We start from the raw sequence: 17886 nt of genomic DNA, 5'->3' as shown, positions 1-17886 counted from the left end.
ACAGTGTTCTTGCATGGAGAATCCCATGGATAGAGGAGCCTGGTGGGGGGTAGGGGGCTACAGTCCACGGGATTGCAAACAGTCAGACATGACTGAGCAGCTAACACTTGCTTACTTAATGTTTTCACTGGTGGCTTCCCAGGTGGCTCAGTGGTAAAGAATCCACCTGCCAATGCAGGAGATGCTGGTTCAACCGCTGGATTGGGAAGATCCCCGGAGAAGGAAATGGCAACCCACTCCAGTATTCTTGCCTGGGAAATCCCAGGACAGAGGAGCCCGATGGTCTTCTGTCCATGGTGTCACAAAAGGGTCAGACATGATTTAATGACAAGCAACAACATACAACCGTTACTCCAAGAGATCAATATTTCATAGTCAAGAAACTACGAAATGCTGTATAAGACATCAGCCCTGAGAAACTATATGTTCTCAAACCTCATCTCTACCAAGCCCCAACCCCCAACCAGCTCCTCAGTTTGTATGAGTCACCTGCGGGTGACTAGGAACTCGTCTTCTGTGTCCTTGGGCATTGTTTCAGGTCACTGTGGGGATATGGAAATGCTGAGGAATGGGTGGACCCACTGAGTGGTGAGGCTGGGGGGCTTCAGGTACAAAGGACTGGCAGAGGGCAGGTGGGTGGAGCTGGAAGGAACAGTCATTAATTCACAAAGGTGTGCACCTTTACCTTCCAGCACCTAGGAGGGGGAGCCAAGCAGTTACCAAGAGAGGGGATGGATTTTGAAGATCAGAGAGGATGAGATCCCTGGAACAGCCTAGTAGCTTCAATGGATATGGACTTCTTAGAAGATCAAGTCCCATGAGATGGAGGAGATGCAATTGAAGGATTGGAGGGTGTGAACACCTGTGTGTCACTCACCTGTCGTTCATAAAACAACATGAAATCTTTCTGGTCTCTACTCTCACTGGCTACCTCCTTCATCTCTTGACCCCAATTTCACCCCGATCATATTTTCTCATAACTTCTTGCACATTCTGACAGTGGGGAGGAAAGTGGACCTGAATGATCTGTACCTGTGCCTTGAGTAGGAGGGACAGCTTAATGACTGCTCCTGGGTCCTCAGGGTCCTTCTGGACCTTGAGAGATCTCAGTGTCACTCACCACGGGGTTCGGTGCTATGGCAGTTGGAGGGAAAGGGAACAGGAGCTTTTCTGATGGAAGGGATTTGGAAGCCCCCCAAATTGTCCAAATACCTGTCCTTTAAAATTTTCTGTGAGCCTATCATTTCTTATTTTTCTTTTACTCCATATTCTTTCCCTCCCTCCATCCCTCCTTCTCTAACATATATTGAGCTGATTTGGGTCCTTGTAATCTTCATTCCTGGGCTTCTTTGACGGTTCAGCAGATATAGAATCTGCCTGCAATGCAGGAGATTCAATCCCTGGGTCAGGAAGATCCCCTGGAGGAGGAATCGCAACCCCCTCCACTATTCTTGCCTGAAAAATTCCATGGACAGAGGAGCCTGGGGGGCTATAGGGCAAAGGGTCGCAAAGAGTCAGACACAGCTAAGCACACAGACCATCAACAATCTTCATTCCTAGGTCCTCCATACCTTCCCGGGCAGTTGCCAAGAGTTTTCTTGTGAGGAAAGTCACAGGACTCCTCAAATACCTTTTGCCTCAGCTGTACGGTGTATGTGTGTGTGTGTGTAGGTGGGGTCCTCGGGCCCTGGGTCAGAGCCTTTGGGCATCAGTCCCCTTTTGTCTGCAGTGACTCTGAGGGGAAGTTGCATCCAGATGTTGTCACTTGGGACCACTTGGGGCTGAAGGATGGGATGAGGACCCTGGCCCGTGAGAACAGTACTTGGACAACTGGCAAGAACAGAGGGGTAGATCTTTGGTGTGTCCATGGGCAGTTGGCCCAGATGGTGATGCCAAGAGGAGCTCACAGAACCCAAGAGTCCTCATTAGAGGGCTGAGGTGCTGCTGGTGCTGAAGGCATTGGTGTTGGGCATTCATCTCTGTTTGTGTTTGCATTCTGGCTTCTCCAGTTAACAGCTAGTATCTGGGAAAGGGGGAAAAAAGACAAAAACTATAAAGTGATAGAGGCACAAAAGATCAAAGATGTGAGGAGTAAAATAAGAGACAGAGACAAGAACTCTGCAGAAGGTGTAGTGACCCAGTTTGTCAATTGGTTAAGACTCTGATTCCACTGTAGGGGGCATGGGTTCTATTCCTGGTCAGGGAAGATCCTACACGCCATGTGGTGTGGTCAAAAAAAAAAAAAAAAAATAAACTGGTTGGTTCTTTAAAAAAAAAAAAAAAAAAGACATATCTAAAGGCCACAGTGTCAGTGCCTTAGTGACTGTGCTCTTTATTCTAGCTCCAGAAATAGTATAGGGGAGGGAGGGATTCAAGTCGGCTGGGGTGGTTAAGGGAGATTAGCTCAGCTGTGAATCACACTGACTGGGTGTGGTGATGACAAGGTGATAATGGTGAGTAGCAGTGATTAACCAAATGTTTTGGAAATTTCAGTTATGTAAGCTGTTTGCTCTTTTGCCATTGCACTTTTTATAACATTGGCGATGCATTGCTCTCTGAAACATCACATTTAAGAAGAGGACACATCTTTTCAGTCCCAATGATTATTAATTACAAGGATGACAAAATGTTATTATTTTCTATGAACATTTATGAAAAGTATGTGTCTGGTTATCCTTGTACAGAAAGGCCTGATGTGCAGCCATCCCTTTTCAGATGATTAAAAAAGAATATTCATGGGAAGAAAAGAGCACCTCTAAGAAGGTGTTTTCCCACCGGGGCTGCGGAATAATGGAGGGGGCCGGAGAAAGGCATGAGGATGAGGTCTGCTCGTGCACTAACATTATTCCAGTGGTTTGTAACTATCTGCCCCCTCTCCACTCTTGGCTGCTGTCTTTGGATATGGAAGCTAGCATATGTTCGATGTCCTTTTTTTGTTACCACCAAAGCCACTATCTCACAGCGTCAATATTTTCTCCAGGCTAGATGTTTTCTCTGGGTTTATTAAGGCAGCACCAGTGTCCGCTTACCCTGAGTATGAGGCCAACTGAGAAGAGAGTCACTCTGTTTCACTCGACATTGCGACGTTGTGTATAAAACAATCAACTGCTGCCTGTTGAACAAATTTGAACGCAAGTTCTTGAGAGAAGAAATGTCTCTGATTCCCAATCATATCCCTGGTGCCTAGAACTGAGCACACAATAGATGCGCAATAAAAATGAACTGAGTAGATAAATTGGTCCAAGGAAAGGACCTGGAGTGACCTTGATGAGCTTTGGGGAATCTGATTTTCTCCATAGCTGGGCTCCATGTTAAAGATGTTCTCATGTTACTTCTAGCTTCCCAAGACCCCCCTTGGAATGCTAGCTAGGAGCTTTCCTGGTTGACCCTGCTCCCTTTCCTCTCTCCTCTCTCTTTTAAACAGTTTTAACTCAACCATAGCTGTAACTCTGTAAGCTCTTCGGGTGGCAGTTTGAGGTGCTTCTGAATCTCCACGTCTTCTTCCACAGCCTCTGTCAGGTGGCATGCTCTAATCCTCCAGTTTTGTTCCGCTTGTGGAATAAGGTTTCCAGCCTGCACAGGGCCGCAGGGCCTGTGGTCTCCAGCTCTCACACCTTGCATTCCAGGTTTGCAGGCTCTATCAGGTGAAGCACAATTCTTCCCTGGAAGCCAGTGGGTTAGCCACTTCCAGGAGCTACCTTGCCCTGCCGAAGGCTGAGCACTCTGCTGATTTCTAACCCAACTTAAACTAATGGTCAGAGCTGGGACTCCTACTCCAGGGAATCATGTCTCATTTGTTAGATGGAGTTGGTGTGTATCTGGAAATAATCTCCTCTGAGGCTTTTTGACTTCCAAATTTTAGGAGTTAACTTCCAGGTTTGATAAAATCATTTCATAATTTAAGGTTGCGAAGTTATCCAGTTTTGACTGCCCACACCCCACCCCCGCCGCTCAGTTCCTAACATCAATTTCACATAGTATCTACAATTGACTGTAGCTTGAGTTCTGACACTGTCTGACTTTTCAGGTGTCCAACTGAGATGTTACTCTTGGCTCACACTTAGGAACTCAGCCTCAGAAATGTCTCAGTTTCACAATTTAGGCTAAAACATGGTACTTTATTTAGCTTCATGATAGTGTTGAATTCAAATTTAATCAATTATATAGAATTCCAGCAACACTTCTCATTTTCTCTTTTTCCTAAAATTCTCATTTCACATGCTCCAGTCATCTCATTAACTAAACTCCCAGCCACACCATTCCCCCTAGACCTCATTCAATCCTTCACTTACCTTTCATCTCCGCCTGCATTTTCATAGAGTCAGTGAAGTTAACTTTCCTTCCTGAGATGTATGTTCTTACTCTTTTTTTTTGTAAATTAATTCATTTATTTTAATTGGAGGCTAATTACTTTACAATATTGTAGTGGTTTTTGCCATACATTCATATGACTCAGCCATGGGTGTACATGTGTCCCGCATCCTGAAACCCCTCCCACCTCCCTCCCCATCCCATCCCTCAGGGTTGTCCCAGGACACTGGCCCTGAGCGCCCTGTCTCATGTATCAAACCTGGACTGGCAATCTGTTTCACATATGGTAATATATATGTTTCAATGCTATTCTCTCACATCATCCCACCCTTGCCTTCTCCCACAGAGTCCAAAAGTCTGTTCACCTTCGTTGCCTCTGGAGTCACTGTCTATTTAGGACTCAGAAACAGCTCATTAAAATAACAGAACTCCCATATCACGCCCTGGCAATTCCCAGGTTGTATCAGGACCCACTGCAGGTTTCGAGGGAAATTAGTCCTTTCACTGAGAGGTGCAGGACCTAAACCAATAGGTCTCCATTCCAAATGAAAACTCATGGTCCTTCATGAATGGAGGCAGAAATGAACTGCTCTCTTCTCCTGATCCAGAGCTCAGATTCTGCCTCCAGAACCTTGTGTGGACTGTGTTGGCCACCGGGGGATCTGGGGAGGGACAGAGTGAAATGACACATGAGCCACCTGGAAATGAGGAAGAAAAGCTTTATTTTTCTCACAGGGTCAGGCACAGGCTCTGCTGATCATCAGCAGGTGCAGGAGGTGGGGACCTGTGAGATCCTGGAGATGAGACAGAAAGAGCTCTCCAGAGAGAGCTCCAAATTCTGCATGGGAACATCTCCTGGCTCAGTCTGGGCAAATGAGAATGGGGTGTCCAGGAAAGGATGCCTCAGGGTGGGGCTAGGATGCCTCAGGGTGGGGCTTTTCCTTGGCCCTTGGGTTCTTGTATCCTCTGAAATCACATGTGTCAATATCAGGAGGCCAGGTCAGCAGCAGCCTCCAGATCCCTGGCCACAGCCAGAGCGCCCGGACTGCAGACCAGTATCACCATCGCAGGAGTCGGAGCTCTGGCGCCGGCAGCGGTGGGACCTGCGGCGCCTGTGGGAGCCCAGGCAGCAGCCGCCCTCGGAGCTGGGGGCGCAGCCTGAGGAGGTTGGAGGCAGACACCGTGCTGAGCTCTTTGGGGGGCACTTGGGGGAGGGGCACTTGGGAGGGCGCTGGCATTGCTGCTGGTTCTGCTGGCAGGACATCTCGGCGGAGGTCAGTGAGCCTGGGGAAATGAAATCACCTTGTCAGCCTGGAATCCACAGTCCAGTGTTTCCCCACTCTTGGTTTCCTGATCCCTCTCTTGTCAGGCCCGCTGCTTCTTAAGCCAGGGCCGCAGGAGGGAGAGGAACACTGATACGGAGTTAATTTGATCATGCAAGATGCCTCCTGCATTGCTCTCTGCCCAGGATCCCATGGTGCCAATCTAACTGAGCATCCAGACTTTTGTATCTCAAAGGAAACACATAAGGGATGTACCCATTTGAGGAAAGTATTCTGAAAACTGATTATCACAGAAACTGTGTGTAGACATGAATAGAAAGAGCATGGGAATTGTCACGAGCTCCTGTGACCTTTGCAGTTCCCAGAAGTCTTGTCACATCCCAAAGGAACTCCTTCCTGACCCTTACATCACCCCCCTGGCTACCTTCTCTGCAACCATACTTCTGGGATTTCATTTCAGGCCCCTTTGGTTTCCACTTTTCTGCTATGATCTCAGGGTTCCTTTCCAGCATCTCAGGTAGAGTTCCATTCCCTGCTGGATACTCACCAGGTGCCAGGAGGGAGGAGAAGTCTGTTTCTGAGGAGGCTGTGAATGGAGAGCTCAGGGCAAGAGCCCTTTTATCCTGTGCTGGGTGTGTGATACATGATTTGAGCACGCCACTGCTTTCACAATCAGGGGGAGGGTGACAGTCTGGCATGTTCCCAGGACTAGACTTCAAGCCCTTTTCCTGGGCACTTACATAATGTCCAACTAAGGAGTTTCCATCAAGAAGCACGATGACTGTCCACACACCTTACCCTGGGGCAGCTAGGAGCCTGGCAACCTTCTTTCCTTCCTTCATTGTTTCAGACCATCTGCCTCCATTCAGATTCTGACTCACCGTCTTTCCTGGGAATAGGTACAGCTATGGAAGAATTCTGTTTTGTTTTGTCCCCCCTCCGACCCCCGCCACCGCCACCTCCCTCCACCACCATGTGGCTGGTGGGATCCTAGTTCCCTGACTAGGGATTAAACCTGTGTCCCTGTTTTGGAAGCTCAGAGTCTCAACCACTAGACTGCCAGGGAAATCCCAGAAGAATTCTGTTATTGGATCATGAGTCTACCAAGACAGACACACAGACAGACAAATTAATAGATCATAGAAAAAATTCCAAGTGGACCATGTTTCCTGGCTGCCCCAGTGACCAGGACCTTCAGAATAATGCACTGCTGCCTCTTGAGCTCCTCAAAGTGAGATACAGGCAAGGGAAGGGGACTGAGTGTACCTGCACCCTGTCTAGGGTAAGTGAGCCCCTCTGATGACCTCATGGCACCCAAGCAGCAGGCAGCTTCACGCATGGGAGCAGAGCCAAGTTAGGTGTTGATGGACAAATAAATAAATTGACCTGAGCTGAAAAAAAGCTGTTGGTGCATCATCTGAACTCAAAACTATTTGCACACTTAAGGAGGGAGATGAGAGGGAGGTTCAAGAGGGAGGTGACATAAAAAATAAAAAGAGATCTTATATAACATCTGCAAGGGCACAGGTCAATCATGCATACATTAAAACTAATATAATAATGAGAAATAAAACTCTGTATGGTTAAAAAAATTACTATTTGCACACTTAAATCTATTATACTATCTATCATTCAAATATATATAGATTAAATCTAAATCTAAATATTAAATCTAAATATAATAGATTAAAGCTTTAATAATCCATAGCTAATTTAAACAAGTTTTGCTATTATAATAATATTATATTATGGTCCTATATTTTCTTACAGGGCTTCCCAGGAGGTGCTATTGGTAAGGAGCTTGGCTGTTGATGCAGGAGACATAAGAGACTCAGGTTTGATCCCTGGGTCCAGAAGATCCCCTGGAGGAGGGCATGGAAACCCACTCCAGTATTCTTGCCTGGAGAATCTCATGGACAGAGGAGCCTGGCAGGCTACATCCATAGGGTTGCAGAGTCAGACACAACTTAAGTGACTTAGCACACATATTTTCTTACAGAGAAAAATGTTCATGGCCTATTAACTAGTAAAGAGCAGGTGATAAAGCAGTGCACATAGTTAAGTGATTTTTTTTTTTTTTTTTTTTTGGCCATGCCTGGCAGCATACAGGATCTTAGTTCCCTGACTAGGGATCAAACCCATGCCCCCTGGATTAGGAGGTTGGAGTCTTAACCATTGGACTGCCAGAGAAGTCCCAATTAAGTGAGATTTTGAATGAAGTCTTTTTGTAGGGGAAGGTATCTTATTCTATTATGACCATTAAAACCTCTAGGAATGGCTTCCTGCCTTTAGAAAATGTTTTCTCCCTCTACTCAACACTCACCCAACACTAAAGCATAGGGCACCTGTACAGTATTTCAAGACCCTGTGCAGGAAGGACTTGGCATGGAGTGGACCTTCAGAGTGTTAGCTCAGGATGGAGGTGGTGGAGACGGTGTGGAGGGACTGTGGCCTCACTGACCTTCTCCTGTCTCCAGAGTGAGGTTCCTGACAGCCCTGAGGGCTTGCTGTCAGTCCCAGCCTCCCTTTCAGTTTGACCACTATTTGCCTCACTTCACTGAGAGCCCTACAACTGGATACTGGGTTGCAAAGGGGAAAATATGAGCTATGAAAAGAGACATTGTTTTTTCTCTTGGACTCCATGGCGAAGATGCAGAAGGAGAGGATAGAAGGCAACTCATATTTATTTTCATCAGCTTTTCTGGTGGGGAAAGCCTTCAGTAATGCCACAGACTATGGCTGCTCTCCCTCCTGGTGCACCGGGGAAGTCTTACTCTACAACTTGTGTCCCAACGTGATTACTCAGTCATGTCCTAATTTGTGGCATAATACAGAGATAAGTGGTCAGCCTAAAGGAAGTGGTGCTAACATCACTCTTGGGGCTCCTCTGAAGGTCCAAACTGACCTTGGGGAATGACCGGAAGGGGGATGTCACCCACTGTTTCTTCCCCTGCAGACCAGATTCTCCTATTGCTAGCCCTCCTTCTTCCTGAATATTTCTTCTCATCCAGTCATTAATCCCCAAGTTTCTACATTCAACAGACTTTAATGGAGCGTCAGCTGTGGGTCAGGGACTGGTCTCAGCGCTGGGAGTCCAGCTATGAAGGAAACATAGCCTGCCCTCACAGGATTGCCAGTCTAGCAGAGAGGAGGGACACCATGATGAATTACAACTGTCCATACACTAAAGAGAGATTGCAAGTGCCGTGGCAGGTGTAAGGATAAGGCCTGAATCAGTCCAGGGTTCAGACCGCTGCAAAATGTGAATAGTTTTCCTGTTTGACTTGTTCAATAGAAGCAAGTACAAAGGCTTTTTTTGGTCCAAATGAGTACAATCTCTATCTCGAGTCATTAGCCAACAACAGCTGAAAGGTAATAGCAATCTCAGTGGTGGAATAAGTTCCAAAACTTCTGGGTGGCTCTCAGTGTAAAGATTTCTCCATCTTCCTTAAAATGTAAATGGGGGGCTTCCCTGGTGGTCCAGTGACTAAGACTTCACATTCCCAATGCAAGGGGCCTGGTTCAATCCCTGGTCAGGAAACTAGATCCCACATGCTGCAACTAAAGATCCTGAATGCCGAAACTAAGACCCAGCACAGCCAAATAAATCAATAAATATTTTTTAAAAAATAAGTGGACTTCTCTCTGGTTTCCTCAGGCTCCATTCCTCGTTCCTTGTCTTATGGGCACCTGGTTTAGTCCTGGAGTTGCTGCTCTCCCATTTTATATCCACCTCAGGGAGGAAACCCCTCTTCACAGCCCCTTACATTTCTCCCAAACAGGCCTGCAGATGGAGCAGATGTCCTTGATGATGGAAGAAGATGCTGTGAGGCCATTAGGGCAGCTCTGTGAGGAGCAGTGTGAGTAGCTCATCTTCAGGAACTGGGCATCCTGCAGTGTGGAGCTACCAGAGAGAATGCACTTTATTTCTGATGCATCTTCCTTAAAATGCACTTGGAGGCATTAAATCTCAATTCATCAATCAAGTCCGTCATCTTACATAAGAAATGAAACAAAGACAAACTTCTTCCTTCTTTCAGGGATGGCACCAGGAGGTGACAGAACTACGTGAAGCTTTTGTGACCAGTGGCTCAATTTCTTTTAGGGAAAATGGTGCAAAGGAGTGTGAAAATGCCTTCCAATCTTCTAATTGAGGATATTTCTTCCTAGCTTCCACATATCAAATTTCCTCCCCAGATGGTGTCTAACACGTTGGGCATGTAAAATGTGTCCTCATATGGAAATATTGAAAATATTCCATACGAATTAAGACCTTAACATGATATTGGTTTGGGATTTTTCTTAGTATTGTATATATTTTTTATTTTTTTGGTTTTATTTTTTAATTTAACTTTCATTTTATATTGAGTATAGTTGATTTACAATGTTGTGTTGGTTTCAGGTGTACAGCAAAGTGATTCATTTATACATATATTTATTCTTTTTCAGGTTCTTTTCTCATATAGATTATTACAGAATATTTGAGCCCCAACCCTAAAACCATAGCATCTAAATATCCTTAACTTCTAAAGAGCGCATTGGCAGCATCCCAGATTTCCTCTATGTATATTAAGAAACTGTAGAAGTATCTCTCCCATTAACACTGCCATATGAAAATAGAATGCCAGGAATGTTATGAGGAATGTCAGAACAGAGGATGATTTTCCCAGCAGACAATCAGGGAGGATGGACATCAAGGATATGAGCTGGATCAGGACAGGATGAGCTGGGTGGATATGCGGTGATGAGAGCTGTCAGACTGGCTGGCATGGCCATGTGACACTCATCTCTGGAAATGCCAGGAAATAGTGTGGAGACACTTTGTGACTGTATAGATGGTCATTTCCATATACTGTTATTTGGCCAAATGTATGTATTATAGTCTTATCTTGTACTCACAGGCTGAAAAAAACAGCTGATATTTAGATTATACATTATATGAGATACTCATAATTTGTAAAATTATGTGTCTTTTGGTAAATGTAAAAAAAAAAAATACAGACAGTCCAGCAATTCTAACGAGAATCTTGAAATAGTTGAGACATTATTGCATTCACATCAGACTAAAGGGAAAATAAAAACATATTATCATCTCAATAAATGCAGAGAAAGCATTTGAAAAAAATCCAATGTCAATTCATGATTAAAAAAAAAAAGCTTTCAGAAAGACAACGAATCTTGTAGGGATTCCTTGGGAATGTCCTCAACTTTATAAAGAGCATCCTCAACTTCATAATATTTTCATACTTGATATAGACAATGAATGTTTTTCTCCTAAAATCAGAAGCAAGGCAAGGGTAGATCTATGGAAAAGAACATAGGGTTCAAAACTAGACCCAGTATAGAGGATTAATTTATTTTAAACAAAGGTACAGAGGCGATTGAATGGAGGAAGGACAGTCATTTCAACAAATGATGCTGAAACACTTGGCCATCTCTGTGTTAAAAAAGAATTAAATTTTACCTCATGCTATATACAAAAATTAACTCAACAAGGATATTAAACCAAAATGTAAAACATAAAACTTCTAAAGTAAAACATAATAGATGATCTCTTATGACTTCGGGTTATACAAATATTTTTTAGATATGGCAAAAAAGGAGTCATTCAAAAAAGAAAACCTTGATAAACTGAACTTCACCAAAATTAAAAACTTTAACTTTTCAAAAGACATTGTTAGGAAAATGTAAAGAAAATTCAGAGACTTGAGGAAAATATTTGCAGAACATATATCTTACAGAGTTATGTCTAGAATATATAAAAAATACTTGAAAACTAAAACTAAGAAAACAGAAAACAGACAGCCATCTCAACGAAGAAAATGCCTGGATGGCAAATAAGCACAAGAAAAGATACTGAACATCATTTGTCATTAAGGAAATGCAGATTAAAAGCAAAATGAGATACCACTCTACACACATTAGAAGGGTTAAAAAAAAAAACAACAACAACTGGCAATACCACATTCTATGAAGGATGTGGAGCATTTAGAGCTCTTAGACATTGCTGGTGACAAAGCAAAATTATACAACCAGTTTGGAAAATAGTTTGCCAGCACCTCATAAATAGAAACGTATACTCACCATTTGCCCCAGAGCCCTATTCTTAGGTAACTGGCCAAAAGGAATAAAATTTATGTTCAGAGAAAAACCTGTAAGTCAATGTTTATAGTGGCTTTGTAATTGCCCTGAATTGCAAATAAACCAAGTGTCCTTCAACTGGTGAATGGATTAAAAATCTGATACATCCATGCAGTGGAATGCTGCTGCTGCTAAGTTGCTTCAGTCGTGTCCGACTCTGTGCAACCCCATAGACGGCAGCCCACCAGGCTCCCCTGTCCCTGGGATTCTCTAAGCAAGAACACTGGAGTGGGTTGCCATTTCCTTCTCCAATGCAGCAAAGTGAAAAGTGAAAGTGAAGTTGCTCAGTCGTGTCGGACTCCTAGCGACCCCATGGACTGCAGCCTACCAGGCTCCTCCGTCCATGGGATTTTCCAGGCAAGAGTACTGGAGTGGGGTGCCATTGCCTTCTCTACTTAGCAGTAAAAAAGGAATGCACTACTACTATATGAAACAAAAGGAATGAGTTTTAAATACATTTTTCTATGTGAAATAAGTCAGGCTTTCAATGTCACTAGTGGTGGATTCATGTCAATGTATGGCAAAACCAATACAATAGTGTAAAGTAATTAGCCTCCAAAAAATAAATAAATAAATACATTAAAAAAAATCAATGTCACATATTATATAGTTCTAATTATATGCCAACAAAGGTCCGTCTAGTCAAAGCTTTGTTTTTTCTAGTAGTCACATATGGATATGAAAGTTGGACTATAAAGAAAGCTGAGCTCCAAAGAATTGATGCTTTTGAACTGTGGTGTTGGAGAAGACTCTTAAGAATCCTTAGACAGTAAGGAGATCCAACCAGTCCATCCTAAAGGAAATCAGTCCTGAATATTCATTGGAAGGACTGAGGCTGAAGCTGAAACTCCAATACTTTGGCCACCTGATGCAAAGAACTGACTCATTGGAAAAGACCCTGATGCTGGGAAAGATTGAAGGTGGGAGGAGAAGGGGATGACAGAGGATGAGATGGTTGGATGACATCACCAACTCAATGGACATGAGTTTGTGTAAGCTCTGAGAGTTGGTGATGGACAGATAGGCGTGCTGTAGACCATGGGGTTGCAAAGAGTCGGACACGACTGAGTGACTGAACTGAACTGAATTATATAACATTCTGGAAAAGATAAAACTATAAAGACTAAAAAATAGATTGGTGGTTGCCCAGGGTTGGGATGGGGGAGGGAATATATTGGGGTGATGGACTTGTTCCTTATCTTAATTGTAGCAGCATTTACATGACAGCAGTTATCTGTTAGTTAAAGCCCATGGAATTGTATACTCCAATGGGTGATTTTTTTAGAGTATGTAACATACACCTTGGCTTACCTGGTGACTCAGTGGTGAAGAATCCTACTGCCAATGCAGAGATGCAGGTTCAAACCCTTGGTTGGGAGGATCCCTGGGGGAAGAAAATGGTGACCCACTTCAGTATTCTTGCCTGGAAAGCGTGGATGGAGGTGGCTGGTGGTCTATAGCCTATGGGGTTGCAAAGAGTCAGATACGACTTAGTGACTAAACAACGGCAAAATATACCTCAAGGAATCTGACTTAATAATGGAAAAAATTTAAAACAGTACTTTTTAGGAATATATACAAATGTGACAAAAATATATTAAAAGGGAAGAAAGAAAGAACATTAAGCATAAAATTCAGGATTTTGGTTATGTCAGTTGGCTGGGACATGGGATGACAGAGAACTCAGTAGATCCTATAAAGTTATTATTTCACTTAAGTGGTAGACTTTCATGTGTTTTTATTTAAATGATTGATAGGTAGATAAATTAAGAGGGGGAATATGTGGACCAATGACCAGCATACATTAAAAACCAAGGATTATTGTTCCAGTCTACACCCAATATCTGATAATAAGAAAACTAAAGGACATAAACTCCAAGGAGAAATATCTTCCCAGGATATCACTTTGGGCCTTACTTTTCTCATCTTCCCCTTTTCACAACATCAGTTATAAATTGCCGATGAGAAGGACTACTCCTTGCTTGTTTATTTGTTACTAATATGCTTGGCTCAGAAGGCTTGCCTTTGAGCTGGACCTCAAATAAAGCACTTCTTGCTCCAGAGCTCACATACACATTACTAGGTCATAAGATCCTCTTTTTAGGCCAACCAGGTCAGTTTCTTCTCCATGTTTTATCTCAGATTCCTCAGGATGTCAGAGGAATCTGACATCTTCACAGTAAATCATCTTTAGAGTCGATACATGCTTTGAGCTGTGAATTCAAGTGTCTTCCTTGGTATTCTCAGGCTCATTGTGGACTCGGTTCTGAGAAAGAAAGCACTGGCTGTGAGGTGGGGGAGGTTCCAGGAGAATGTGTACACTCAGACCTGTGTGACTCTTTGCAACCTGTAGCCCACCAGGCTCCTCTGTCCATGAGATTTCCCAAGCAAGAATATTGGAGTGGGTTGCCATCCCTCCTCCAGGGGGTCTTCACCACCCAGGGATCGAACCTGTGTCTCCTATGCCTCCTGCAGTGGCAGGCGAATTCTTTACCACTGAGCCACCTGGCAAGGTTCCAGGAGGGAGGTGTGAAATTAAGGAGCTCCATCACAAGGAGGAAGAGAATGGGCACATCAGGAGACAGGGACTAAGACAGACTCAGGGGTGGGGCTGGAGGAAGCCAGCTACCAGTCAGCTGGTGATGCACCAGGACCAGAAAGCAGCTCTATTAGCAGGCTCTGAAATGATCTGAGTCACACTGACTAGGGACAAGTGTTACACCAAAGTGTAGCCCCACAGCAACGCAGAATCACACATCGCTGGGATAAAACACGGCCTCTGTGCTTATTTCTAGAAAAGCATACTACATGGAAAAATAATTAGCTCTCTTCTGCAGCTAGATTTGAACCCTAAGACTAAGTCAGTTCTCCTTCCTTCCACCTACACATTTTGCCTCAGTAGTAGTAGTTGCTCAGTCGTGTCCGACTGTTTGCAACCCCATGGACTCCGCCAGTCTCTTCTGTCTATGGGATTTTCCAGGCAAGAATACTGGAGTGGATTGCCATTCCCTTCTCCAGAGGATCTTCCTGACCCAGGAATCAAATTGTGGTCTCCTGCATTGCAGGAGAACTCTTAACCCTTTGAGCTACAGGGAAGACCTAAGAGACACATTTTGCCTTAGGAGGTTTTATATGAGCCTCATTTGATATCAATGACCTTATAGTGGCTAAAGTGAAAGTGTTAGTTGCTCAGTTGTGTCTGACTCTTTGTGACCCCATGAACAGTAGCCTGCCAGGTTCCTCTGTCCATGGAATTCTCCAGGCAAGAATACTGCAGTGGGTAGGCATTCTTTTCTCCAGGGGATCTTCCTGGAATATATATTTAGTGTTCACTCTAACTGGGATATTGGGGTGAAAATACACATCAGCCCCCCTGTCCAGGACCATTTATGTTCTCACATGTATCCTGAAAGAACTTTTGGAATCACTGATTCAAAACAAGTAAATTGTACATTAACGAGAAAAAGGACACCATAGCCTTTACTATTAATTTTGTGTCTAAAAACAGGTAGCTAGTCCTTTAAGCTTATAAGAAATTGGAATGCAATGTGATACATTTGCTGTAATAAAGTTTTATGTAATTCTATTTAATTAAATTTAAGTATGTGAATGCTGAAGTGTCAATGATAAATTTATTTTTGGTAAGTGTACTGTAATATATTTTTCATATTGAAGACAGTTTGATGAGGAATAGATATGTAATGTCACCAGTAAATTCAATGGGAAAATAGCACTCAGATGGGAAAGAATCTGCCTGCAATGTAGGAGACCCAGGTTCGATCCCTGGGTCAGGAAGATTGCCTGGAGAAGAGAATGGCTACCCACTCCAGTATTCCACCATGGTCAATCTTAAAATTACCAACCATTTTTGTAAAATGGTTCATTATTATCATTTGCACAATTTTCCTTGCCTTAGCTCTTCCAACATCTGAACCACTTCCTTCTGTTAGCTTCTACAGTGTTAGAATCAATAGTGCACATTGGCAGATATGGACACAACAGAGCTTCAGTGAAGAGTGGACTTCACCCCATCTCCCCTTCTCCTCCTTCTTCTTAATAATATCAATTGTGAATCTCATCACGTCTAGAGCTGTAGGCCCCTTCTTAGTGAGACTCCTTTACTGCTGCCCATGCTGCCACATGGGACAGTGAGGTCCTCTTAGAAACCTGTCTGTCTTAGACAAGAACCGGCTCCCACCTCCATCCCTTACCCTACATATCTCCCATCTCCCTCAGGACAATGACCTTGACCAGCTGTCACCAGACTTCAGAGAACACGGAAGTCTCCACTACCCTTTGGGACTCACAGTACAATGTGGGGACAAGGGGGACGGACCATCATAAGCTAAAATCTTAGGCTTGAGGTCTTTGTAAACACTTCTGTGATAGCACATATCTCAATAGATCAATATACTTACTTGTCTAGGGACTTTCCTGGCCACCCAGAGGTTAAGACTTCACTTTCCAATATAGGAGGTAAGGGTTTAATCCCTGGTCAGGGAGCTAAGATTTCATATGCCTTGTGGCAAAAAAAAAAACAAAAAAAACAAAAAAACAAAAAAAAAAAACATGAAACAGAAACAATATTGTAATAAACTCAATAAAGACTTTTTAAAATTATTTTAAAATATTTATTTACTTCTCTGTGTCATGATCTATTTAACCTGTGAGATAATCAGAGAAGAAACCTGTCATACATCTCTCTATATTATTCTTGTCAAATGAAGTAAAATGGACAGAGCTTGGTCTAGGAATGGAAGTGAATGAATGACTAAAGACATAGCAATAGGTCCAGAGCAGATCTGAGTAGCAAGTGGCTCAGCAGTCACAGGGACATCCTGGTTCCACCTTAGTAGAATTTTAGATTCATGCCCAGGAAGACACGAGGCAATCAAGTAGGAAGTGTGTGTTGTCATTGCCCTCCCCCTTGTTGTGAAAGCAGCAGGATGCTCGGGCCGTGCATCACACACCCAGCACAGGATAAAAGGGCTTCTGCTCTGAACTGCGCATCCACAGCCTGCTCAGGAGCATCCTTCTCCTGCCTCCACTGCAGCGGTGAGTGACTGGAAGGGAACAGAGCCTCAGCTAGGAGTGTAGGGGAGACAAACTCGGGGTTGGTGGGGAAGAGGAAAGCAGAGGTGTCTGTGGAGGCAGCAAGAATCAGACTTTGGGGGCAACTGGGAAGAGGGCAGGGGACAGTGAGCAAGCACCTGTGTGGGAGGCATTGGGGTCTGGGACACATGGCTCTCAGGACCACCCCCACGCTTCATCCTGAAACACACATGTACCCAGAGATATCCTCCACGGGTCACTTCCCAGTGGGGTGTATTTCCCTCTGCGTTTCTACAGGGCTGACTTAGAGGATGACAGCATGGTTCTGGGAAAGAGTAGAGAGTGAGGGAACTGTCTTGCCAGGTCAGTTGAACTTGAGATCCATTTCCGCTTTTCTCCTGAACATCACAGCCCAGGAGGCAGCTGGGATTAGGAGCATAGGCCCTAGTAAGACCACTCACAGGGGAGACACTGGCCTGGAGCTTGTGCACTGATCTTTTCTCCTTGAATGTGTCCAGGCTCACTGACCTCCGCCGAGATGTCCTGCCAGCAGAACCAGCAGCAATGCCAGCGCCCTCCCAAGTGCCCCTCCCCCAAATGCCCCCCAAAGAGCCCAGCACGGTGTCTGCCTCCAACCTCCTCAGGCTGTGCTCCCAGGTCCGAGGGCAACTGCTGCCTAGGCCCCCACAGGTGCCCCAGGTCCCACTGCTGCCGGCGCCAGAGCTCCGACTCCTGCGATGGTGATGGTGGTCTGCAGTCCGGGCGCTCTGGCTGTGGCCAGGGATCCGGGGGCTGCTGCTGACCTGGCCTCCTGATGCTGAGACACATGATTTCAGAGGAAACAAGAAGCCAAAAGCTAAGGAAAAGCCCCAGCTTGATGCATCCTTTCTTGGACACCCTGGTCTTTGCTTCCCAGGCTGACGAGCTGAAATGTTCACAGCTGGCTGGTGCGCTCTGCCTAGAAGGCTCTAAGGTGTATTTCCTAAGAGCCTGTGGGCTCCCCTGCTCTGTGCCTCACAGTGTTCTCACCGCTCTTTGACCACATACAGAAATAAAACTTCTTCTCACACCACATGCCTCTCACCTGTCCATTGAGTGC

General features: G+C 44.5%; 2 protein-coding genes across 2 annotated transcripts; one reads left to right on the top strand and one right to left on the bottom strand.

Moving 5' to 3' along the window:
* Positions 1-5012: 5012 nt before the first annotated feature.
* On the bottom strand, positions 5013-6175 carry LOC112585472 (late cornified envelope protein 3B-like). Its single transcript, XM_025287363.3, has 2 exons — positions 6142-6175; positions 5013-5595 (listed from the first exon to the last, which is right to left on the bottom strand). The coding sequence occupies exon 2, from the start codon at positions 5573-5575 to the stop codon at positions 5312-5314; it is 264 nt and encodes an 87-aa protein (XP_025143148.3). The 5' UTR covers positions 5576-5595; positions 6142-6175; the 3' UTR covers positions 5013-5311.
* Positions 6176-16719: 10544 nt separating this feature from the next.
* LOC112585471 (late cornified envelope protein 3B-like) lies at positions 16720-17886 on the top strand. Its single transcript, XM_025287362.3, has 2 exons — positions 16720-16790; positions 17306-17886. The coding sequence occupies exon 2, from the start codon at positions 17326-17328 to the stop codon at positions 17587-17589; it is 264 nt and encodes an 87-aa protein (XP_025143147.3). The 5' UTR covers positions 16720-16790; positions 17306-17325; the 3' UTR covers positions 17590-17886.

The sequence above is a fragment of the Bubalus bubalis genome, chromosome 6, assembly GCF_019923935.1.
Source record: "Bubalus bubalis isolate 160015118507 breed Murrah chromosome 6, NDDB_SH_1, whole genome shotgun sequence".
Classification (NCBI taxonomy): domain Eukaryota; kingdom Metazoa; phylum Chordata; class Mammalia; order Artiodactyla; family Bovidae; genus Bubalus; species Bubalus bubalis.
The sequence above is the reverse complement of the archived record's forward strand: the minus strand, read 5'-3'. Positions and strand labels throughout refer to the sequence as shown.

Excerpts from the sequence above, each read along its gene's own strand:
- LOC112585472 (XM_025287363.3), bottom strand. The coding sequence starts at position 5,575 with ATGTCCTGCCAGCAGAACCAGCAGCAATGCCAGCGCCCTCCCAAGTGC.
- LOC112585471 (XM_025287362.3), top strand. The coding sequence starts at position 17,326 with ATGTCCTGCCAGCAGAACCAGCAGCAATGCCAGCGCCCTCCCAAGTGC.